The 10,573-nt window shown below is 43.2% G+C and overlaps 1 protein-coding gene across 1 annotated transcript; it reads right to left on the bottom strand.

Annotated features, from left to right (window-relative positions):
• Window positions 1-597: 597 nt before the first annotated feature.
• Window positions 598-1,385, bottom strand: SERLADRAFT_441874 (uncharacterized protein; the record flags this gene model as incomplete). The annotated part of the gene is made up of 3 exons (XM_007322433.1): window positions 598-765; window positions 837-1,083; window positions 1,144-1,385. The coding sequence occupies 3 exons, from the start codon at window positions 1,383-1,385 to the stop codon at window positions 598-600; spliced, it is 657 nt and encodes a 218-aa protein (XP_007322495.1).
• Between the last annotated feature and the right edge of the window lie 9,188 nt (window positions 1,386-10,573).

The following is a 10,573-nucleotide window of genomic DNA, read 5'->3' as shown; positions in this document are numbered from 1 at the left end:
AACTATTCTAAACAGTAAATGAATATAGCTCTAATATTTTGAATCAAGGTGCTTAGAGAATACAAATAGCGTGTCAGTATATTTGTTTCATCAGTCTACTACGTCAAGAACAGTAGATTGCTCAAGCACTGAAGTATAGTGAACACACCACCAACAAAGAGGTACAGTTGATTGTCTCATAACGCATAACGTCAGGACCCCTGGGCCCCAAAACTACATGCAATACGAGACTTATGTGCTACCAGAGGTGCTACCATGTGTGACTACATGTGACCTAGGGTGACTCAGCATGACTCCCACAAGTGACAACAATGCGACACCAGAACACTTTGCTTGAAACACTCCTACTCTATTCTATGAACGAATCTAGTGTGGTTTGCTTAGCATTTTGGACTTCTTGGCATTGTAGAAATGCTCTATAGTGACAAAGCTGCCCATCAAGTCCAACGATCCCCCCCAACCTGCCTGTTGGATACAGGCTTGTTCAAGATCCTGGCACAGGTTCATGATCTCGGCGCGAGTCCATGATCATGATGGTGTTTTGTCTTCATTGTCCAAATCCACACTAATTATGTCCTCTTCACTAGCCATTGACTCTCAGACCTCAGCAACAATCTCTCTATCATCAAGTGCAAACTCTTTATCAATCAACCTCTCTGCAGCTGGATCAACAACTTCATCAACTGTTAGAGGCTTGCCAAAGATGCAGTTTTGAGATTTGAGTTCCCCAATTGCATTTTTCAGCTGGTCTTCAATATTACTGAGCTGCAGTGGCAGTTTTGGATGTGCAGGTATTTGTATCTTGAGGCCTGTTCAACTGGCAGCTGCATTTGCACATTTGCAAGACTTTTGACTGCAGCAATTGCAGCTTCTGCGTCACCTTCAGCATCCATAATGGTGTTCAATGCCGGCCTCTGGTCTCCATCCAAATATTGCCCAAACAAGGCCTGTTTGATGCAAGCTTTAGCAATTGGTAATGTCATAGAGTCACTGACTGCAAACTCTCGCATAACACCCCATGCAATAGGATTTGCATGTGCTTGTACATCATTGTATGGGATAGTTGTTGGGATGAAGGGATCTCTGTGCAAAGAATAGTTAGGACTTGAAAACAAGAGCAATTCAAATCAGACCTTGGCATACAGTTGAATTTGACTGTGATCCCAGCAGTGATGGATAGTAGTTGATGTAACTGCTTCCCAAGCAGCCTTTGCCATCAAAACACCTTTAAGTAAATTGATTGAATAAATGTCCCTCTTGCCGGCTTCATCAAGGTTAAGTGCTTTTGCACAATAAGTCTTCCTATATCCAGCCTTGAAGCAGCGGATGATGCCTTCATCGCATGGCTGCACAAATGAAGTCATATTTGCTTTGAGAACATCCATTGTAACAACCAAAGTTTTGATACTCTGGCGCACAACTCAGACAAAGCTATAAAGGTAGTGAGGGGAGTGGTTACCCTTAGGATAGGACCAAGTTAGTTGTGGGTAAACAACAGGAGGACTCGCTGAGGAGTCTCCTTGATCTATTGGGGTATATATACTACTACAGGTTGTTTGTACATGTGTACTATATAGTTGATGGGAGCAGTGGCTGATGATGTCATAGGGTACAGCTTGTGTGACCAGCTCCACTGTGTGAGAGACTTTGTAACTGAAAATAATGAAAAGCAGCGCAGCACGTAAAAGTGGAGTTTGAACAAAATGGAAAGTGCTGCATGGCACAGCGTGTGAAAACTACATGAGAAAGTTAAAGAGGAGAATGAAAATTAAAGGTCCAAAAATTGTGTATTGTAACATCCATCCAAACATTAGTTGGTTGGTATGATAGCTTGTGTGCAGAGAAGCCGTCTACAAATAGGCAGACCTGATGGTTCTCGTTTCGCATCTTGAGATCAAAATACTTCATCCATCTGTATACTGTGATTAGCACTTTCATGACACTAAATGTGGGCATGCCTTACTCTTCAAATAGTGCAGTAGTCATCCAGGCCTTCTTATTATTCTGGTAATAAATCCCAAGCTGCTCTGGCAATTGCTTTTTAAAGCAGTGTGGCCTTCTTGAAGGACATGTTCAAACCTAGAAAGGGATATATGATTCCACTCTCTGCTCCAGAAAGAAATGAGGTTTCCAGTTTCATAGATGAACAGCTTAGGAAGGGTTACATCAGACCTTCCAAGAGCCCTATGACATCCCTGGTGTTCTTCATTCCCAAAAAGGATGGTAAAAAGTGTATGGTTATGGATTATTGTTATTTGAATAAATACATGGTTAGAAATATGTATCTGCTGCCTTTGATTAGTCAGCTAGTAGACAAGTTGGCTGGCGCCAAAATCATGACAAAGATGGATCTCAGATGGGGGTACAATAATGTACAAATCAAGGAAGAAGATGCTTGGAAGGTTGCGTTCAACTGCCACCGAGAATCCTTCGAACCCCTTGTTATGTTCTTTGGGTCGACCAATTCACCGGCGACCTTCCAGAGCATGATAAACGAGATCTTCATGGATATGGAAAACTGTGTCATCATTTACATTGACAATTTATTAATATTTACGAAGTCAGACGATAAGGCTGAGCATGACAGGATCGTGCAAGAAGTCCTTTGACGCTTATAGGAACGGGACCTATTCGTCAAACCCAAAAAATGTAACTTTAAAGTGAAGGAAGTAGACTTCCTCGGTATGATAATTGGCCAGAAGGGAATCAGGATGGATCCTGGGAAAGTTCAAGCTATTTTGGATTGGCCTGAACCTACTCGCATCAAAGGAGTTAGGGCCTTCCTTGGCTTAGGCAATTTCTACTGAAGGTTTGTTGAAAACTTTGGGAAGATAACAAGACCGTTGAATGATCTCACAAAAAAGGACATTGTCTGGCACTGGGGCGCCAAAGAACAAGAAGCTTTTGATAAGCTTAAACAGGCATTTACAATAGTGCCCATATTAGCACTTCCAGAATTGGACAAAGAATTCCGGCTAGAAACTGACTCTTCTGATATTGCTACTGGGGCTGTTCTGTCAATTAAATGCCCTGATGACCTTTGAAGGCCTTGTGCCTATTTATCACATGGTTTGTTGCCCACAGAGCACAACTATCAAATTTACAACAAGGAGATGCTGGCCATCATTAGAGCTTTAGAGCACTGGCGGCACTACTTAGAAGGTGCTAGGCACCAATTTGAAATTTGGACCAATCATAAAAATCTGGAGTATTTTATGACGGCCCGAGACCTGAACTGAAGACAAACCCACTACGTAGTGTACTTGTCTAGGTTTAATTATAAATTAATTCATAAGCCTGGTGCTTCTATGGGGAAAGCAGATGTTTTACCAGAAGAGAGGATCATGCCAACAGCATCGGAGATGACAACAAAGGTGTCACCCTGATAAACCAATCCAGTGTAGCCAATGTTCAAATCGGGCAGTATTCCAATCTTCTAGAAGTCTTCAAGAAAGACATCTCCTCAGAAGAGAAGGCATACCTTGATGGCAATTTACATTATTTATGGGAAGACGGGCTCTTCCATTACCAAGGCAAGATCTATGTGCCTGAGTCTGCAAGGATCAAGGCAATAGACAGACATCATGACACTCCAGTGGCTGGGCACCCTGGGTGGCAAAGAACAATGGAGTTGATCTCCAGAAACTACATGTGGCCTGGCATGGTCAAAGATGTACAGGAATATGTAAAATCCTGTCTAAGACGTGCCATGGCAAAGAACTCACATCAACCACCAGCCGGTAAACTTATGCCAAATTCAATACCAGCTGGTCCCTGGCAGGATATATCAGTTAATTTCACAATGGATCTGCCCAAGTCAAATGGGTACAATTCAGTAATGGTGGTAGTAGATTGCTTCTCCAAAATAGTGGTATTCATTCCCACCAATAAAACCATTATGGCCACTGGTACGGCAGACTTATTTAAAGATTTTGTATGGTCTACCCATGGGTTACTGGAAACGGTTATCTCTGATAGGGGACCCCAATTTGCTAGCAAATTTACAAAAGAGTTATGCCAGATGCTGGGCATCAAACCTAAATTATCAATGGTGTTCCATCCGCAGACCAATGGACAAATGGAAAGGCTCAATCAGGAATTGAAGCAATATCTCCGGATATTTATTAATGATAGACAGACAGATTGGGCCAAGTGGCTAAAGATAGCCCAGTTCTCTTATAATATTAAACAGTCAATGGCTACAGGAAAGGCACTATTTGAGGTCACAAGATTGTACCTTCCCAAAATGGGTGTGGAACCTGGCAAAAGCAAAAATGAGGCTGCTGGGAACATGGCTAAGGACATGAAGTCTGTCTTAGACAAAACATGCAAGGAGCTTCTCAAAACTGCGGAGCAGTTGAAAGACAGGGCAGAGCGTAGACACTCTAAGGCCCCTGATTACAAGGTTGGCAACCTGGTCTGGTTAGATACCGACCACTTAAAATTGAAAGATAGGCAGTCTAGAAAACTGACTGAGAAGTGGATTGGTCCTTACCGGATTAAGGAAGTCAAACCCAATGCAGTGGAGCTGGAACTCCCAAAATGAATGAGGGTAGTACCCACAGTTAATATTAGCTGTGTAAAACCCTACAAAGGGCTGCTGCTAGGACAGCACATAGACTGGCCTGGACCAGTGGTAGTCACCCAGGAAGGTGAAAAAGAGTTTGAAGTCGAACAGGTGGTGGATGCACGCTTGAAGCGTGGAAAGTTAGAGTTCCTAGTCCTAAGGAAGGGCTATGGAGATGAGGACAGGACGTGGGAACCAAAAGCCTATCTGGTCAATTCCCGCAATACTGTTCATGAATTTTGCTCTAAGAACCCCTCGGCTCCTAGGAAGCTTAGAGGCATGGATTCAAACCTTTTTAATTCCCTTTTTCAAACTATGCCCAAAAATTTAACTACTACCTCCGGTATTGGTCTCACCTGGAAGTTGAGCCTTAGAAGGAGGGTAGTGTTACAATAACACAATTTTCGGACATTTGAATTTCATTCTCCTCTTCAACTTTCTTCTGTAGTTTTCACACTGTGCCATGTGGCACTTTTCATCATTGTTCAAACTCCACTTCTCGCACTGCACTGCCTTTTTTTATTTTAGCTACAAGTATCTCACACAGTGGAGCTGGTCATACGAGCTGTGACCCATGACATCATCAGCCACTGCCTCCATCAACTGTATAGTACATATGTACAAACAACCTGTAGTAATATATATACCCCAATAAGATCAAGGAGACTCCTCAGCAGATCCTCCTGTTGTTTACCCACAACTAACTTGGTCCTATCCTAAGGGTAACCACTCCCCTCACTACCTTTAAAAGCTTTGTTTGAGTTGTGCGCCAGAGTATCAAAGCTTTGATTGTGACACTTAGCTACAAGTCTCTCATGCAGTGGAGCTGGTCACACGAGCTGTGCCCCATGACATTATCAGCCACTGCCTTCATCAACTGTATAGTACACATGTACACATAGTCTGTAGTAGTATATATACCCCAATAAATTAAGGAGACTCCTCAACGAGTCCTCCTGTTGTTTACCCACAACAAACTTGGTCCTATCTAAAAGGTAACCACTCCCACTCACTTCCTCTTCGCTTGTCTGAAGTTGTGTGCCAGAGTATACAAACTGTTGGTTGTGACAGATAGAGGTGATGGAGCAGTGGACTAGAATAGGTAGCCAAAAACAACCGTCAGGTGAGAATAAAAAGGAGAGTAGAGGGCCCATGGTGGGGCCTAGTAAAGGAAAAAGGGTAGGGGAAACAATGAAAGTGAGGGCATGATGTGTAGCCAGTGGCGACGCAAAAATTTGCCAAAATGCCAAAACATGGAAAGTACCGAATGGAAAGCAAAGGTGAGCGTGAGTTGATTGCCTAATAGAGGTGGTGCTGATCAGCCACAAGCTCAAAAAAGACAATATTAATTACTATTCCACGTGGCACTATGCCTGTGTGGCGCAAAGGCGAGTCTTTTGAATATTTGCTTTATTATTGACACCTGTCCATGCTACCAATTACTTTTGGTGCATGACAGCGGCTTGAATCTCGGCAAGCTGCATTGTCAACAACAGTATCTGTCACTGCGGGCATTGGCTTATTTAAGCCCAGCTTATATCCTAAAAACATTCAATTTTAGCTTTTTCTAGCCAATCAGAACCCAGAACTCCCATATTTTCAGGATATAAGCTGGGCTTAAATAAGCCAATGCCCACAATGTGTGCATCCATGTTGTGCAACAGAGTGTTGATATCGCTTTGTTGTGGTTGTGACAACATGACAGCTTGTTCTCTTTGTAAATGTAAAAAAATGTAGCTGGGGGTCCCCGCTTTCTATCTGCGGATCTACCTCTTCCCAGCTGAGGATTGGATCTCAATCTCCGACTACCCACACTATAGTATTTGAAAATGTATGTAAGGTTATAGTACAAAACCCTGGTCCGAATGGTTGTCAGGGGGTGGTCCGCTTGTTAAGCTGTCAACCCTTCTCCAGACTGGCAGAGGCAAGTGCCTGGCCTGGTCAGAGGAGTGTGAAAAAGAGGTTTTGTATCCAAATCTAATCAACAGTGGTCCCACACCAACTGCTGAGCTAAAGTACTCCCCTTAACACTGGGGGCCGTGTATAATTGTTCAATTCTTTCTAGTACCTTGTCATGAGGAGCTTGCCTGCAGGATTGGGGCACACACTTTGTTTCTGCAGCTAGCTAAAGCTCAACACCGTCTGGCACCAAAATCTTGCTGTTTGAAAGACGTCCACTTAACCCTGTGGTCTGGGTTTGCACAAAGTGTAAGAGAGTAAGGGAGTAAGGGAGCGAGTCCTAATGTTACAACCAAGAGTATGTATACTCTGGCGCACAACTCAGACAAGCAATAAGGGAGTGAGTGGGAGTAGTTACCCCTTAAGATAGGATCAAGTTAGCTGTGAGTAAACAACAGGAAGACTCGCTGAGAAGTCTCCTTAATTTATTGGGGTATATATACTACTACAGACTATTTGTGCATGTGTACTGTTCAGTTGATGAAGGCAGTGGCTGATGAGTCATGAGGCACAGCCTGTGTGAACCAGCCCCATGGTGTGAGAGACTTGTAGCTAAAATAAAGAAAAGGCAGTGCAGCATGAGAAAGTGGAGTTTGAACAGGCAAGTGCCGCATGGCACAGTGTGCAAAAACTACAGAAGAAAGTTAGAGTGGAGAATGAAATTTAAATGTCCAAAAATTGTGTATTGTAACAAATATGAAACACTCTGGCAAACCTTATCCTTTGGAACTTCTAAGCAACATTCTGAGCACTTGTGGTTGAGAATTCCACACACACAACTTTCAGATTAAGGAGGTAGGTCAAAGAGAATGTTATTGTCAAACCAGAAACCAAGAACCACCCCCAAACCCTTGGGGACAATTGCACAATCAACCCCTATGTTCCTGATACCAAAGTATGGACACCTCAATGAGCCCAGGGAACATCTGCCGCATTTATTCTCGAGAACAATGGATTAGCAATCACATTTCCTACATTTGAGATGAATCACGTTAGATGGCCACAATCAATGTTCAACACTTAAAAAAAACGTGAGTTGGTGTTCTATAGAAATAATCTCGATAAACGCACTCACAGAACAGTCGCCCTTTTCTGCAGGCTATAGTAAAGCTAAAGGCTACCTACAGTTTTGATATGGTCCATAACTTGGTGTTTGTGCCTTACGTGTGCGGTTCAGCAAGCATTAGGCATACAGTTATGATATCCCTGTGTGAACAATTAGTAGAAACCAGGATTGTGCATGGGTGGAATGAAGAATCCCGAAAGGCTTACTTGTGCTTTAGGCAAGCTCCAGGCCTCATCATCTGCTTGTTGTGTTAGCTTGCAACCCAATGTTCAAATTTATGGTGGATAAGTGGTTACACTTCAAGTTTTGGATACAGCCGTATTGCGGCAACAATTTTTTTAAAATCCCAATTGTTTATATGTATGATCAAGAGCTTGTTTGCAAATATTAATTCAATTGTGCGGGTGTGATGCATGACTTCAGTGAAGGCAAGAAAGCAGCGCATTTTTGCGCATTTATTCAGTCTATCATACAGGCAGCGTAGCGTACAATGTAGGTATGAGTTTAAGGCAAAATTTGTGTTGTGTCCGCATCAATTGCGTCCTCCATGGCAGTGATCCCAGCCTCAACGGAAGGCCAACGGCTGAAGACAGCACGGCTGACACCCGTCACATGGGGGGATGTGAGTTGCCTGCAGAGGAAAGAAGAGTTAAGTAAGACAGTGTATTATGGAAGGAAAACTCACCAGCTGGACAAAATGCTGATACGGCGACCCCTTGTAACTAAATAAACTGCCCCTGTAACAGGACCCTCGGGAACATTGTATGCCTGACCATTGTGGTCGCAGTGGGTCCTGGTACTAGATGCCAATACACCTATGGCTGCGACAGGAACAGGGGGGCCGTGGGATGAAACGGCCAATAGAACAGTGGTAGCAGAGGGAGTTGATGTGACGGTGGTCAAGGAAGTGTTTGACGCAACAGTGGTAGACAACGAGGTCAAAGCAATGGCGGTAGGCGAGTTGACGGTGGTGGGAGCAAGAGGAATGGGGTTTCCCTGGGCACTATCAAGGACTGCAGACATCAGCAACATGGCATTGCTGGGATTGAGGGAGATGTGGGAGAGTAAAGACAAAACAATGCCTACAAGATACTGTTTGTGAGTAAAATACAATAATATTGTGAAAGAAAAAAAAGGACCTACCCAGGGTTTTGTCCTCATTATCAACTTCGTCATCACACACCAAACTTTTAGGCTGTTTGGAGCTTGAAGGTGCAGGGGGAGGAAACATTGTCATAATGAAGAAAAGCAGGTATAGGAGCGAGGACTGGGTGAGCATAAAGAGCTGGGTGAACTTAAAGAAATATGAAAAAAAAACTTGACCTTTTATAGAGAGCCAGGACAAACACCCGTCATCCCTACAACCAAAAGAAGAGGTGGGGAGGAGCTAAAGAGACAAAGTGAGGAGAGGTCGTCGAGAGTAACAGTGAACCAAAAGATTTCCTCGTGAGAAAGAGAATACGTGGAATGGAACGATATCAAAGTCATGTGACACCTTACAATGGACAAGATTTTTCAAGTGATCACCTTGCACACCTTGAGCCCGATGAATGGTTGACCAAATATGGAGCTGCAATGAGTGTGGTGTCTATGTCAGGCTCATTGTTGTGACTCATGATATACAGTAGCATAGTTCATCTGCCTTACCAGATAATCATTTGGCAGTAAGAACACTACTCCACCAAATGCAGTGTGTTACAGACTGATTTTAACCAGATTCTCATCTGTATTCCAGTCAGTTCTTTCAACAGATGTTGGGAGCCATTGTATCAATTTGGGCACCACTTACTCATAAGTCTCACATTGCTTATCTTTTGGCACCCCTTCTAACTTCTTATATTCTTCACAGCCCAAAGGCGGAAGGGGCAGCATAGAGATTTACATGACAAATAATGAGTGAGGCACATGACTGATGTAAGTATCACATTCATTCTTGCAACTCACCAAGATAGTGTTGCATAGTAGTTCATATGACTCACCACTGTCATGCACCAAAGTTGATTGGTAGCATGGACAGGTGTCAAAAATGAAGTGGATATTCAAAAAGACTCGCCTTTGTGCCACACAGGCACAGTGCCACATGGAATAGTAATTAATATCGCCTTTTTGAACTTGTGGCTGATCAGCACCGCCTCTATTAGGCAATCCAGTCGCGCTCACCTTTGCTCTTCCATTCGGTACTTTCTGCATTTTGGCATTTTGGCAAATTTTTGCGTCGCCACTGGCTACACATTGTGCCCTTGCTTTTGTCGTTCTCCCTTTATTTTTTTCTTTACTCAGCCCCACCATGGGACCCTTGCTCTCTTTTTTATTCTCACCTGACAGTCACTTCTGGATCCCCATTCTAGTTCACCTCCTTGTCAGCTCCACCCTCCTCCTACTCGTCTTCTTTGCTCCCCCACCATATCTGATGTCACCACTCTCTATACTACCTATGCAGGATTTGTCAGCATACATTCCTTCCTTCATGTTCTTTCTCATTCTTTTTGCACAGCTATACTGTGCATAACCTACCTTTCTTTTACTATATAAACCCCTGTATTTTACCTTGTAAAAACAAACAAGAACTCCAATCCAGACTTCTTCTCTAATCTCAAATGCACTACTCTGCTACTTGTGATCTAGTATGGTCACAATACTTTCCACTGCTACCACTGGGAACCTTGTCATCTCGTCGTTCTTAAACCTACCTTGTGCTACAATCAGCAAGGTAGTGCTTGTCTATATTCGTCATAAAGCCTCTATCTTCTATAGTTCAACTATCCCTCCTCCTCAAAACCCACACCCATATATTTCTGGGTTTTACTTTGAAGGATCGTCATACATACCACCCCACAAACAACTAGAGCACCCACTGTTCTAGGGGGCAAAGCCCGTAAACAAGTTCTGTGGAATCTGGGAGGATTGTGTGTTAGTTTGTTTTGTGTGTGGTTTTTTAACAACAGTTCTCATCATCAACAACGTGTTTAGAAGTGTGGCAT

The sequence above is a fragment of the Serpula lacrymans genome, assembly GCF_000218685.1.
Source record: "Serpula lacrymans var. lacrymans S7.9 unplaced genomic scaffold SERLAscaffold_13, whole genome shotgun sequence".
Classification (NCBI taxonomy): Eukaryota; Fungi; Basidiomycota; class Agaricomycetes; order Boletales; family Serpulaceae; genus Serpula; species Serpula lacrymans.
The sequence above is the reverse complement of the archived record's forward strand: the minus strand, read 5'-3'. Positions and strand labels throughout refer to the sequence as shown.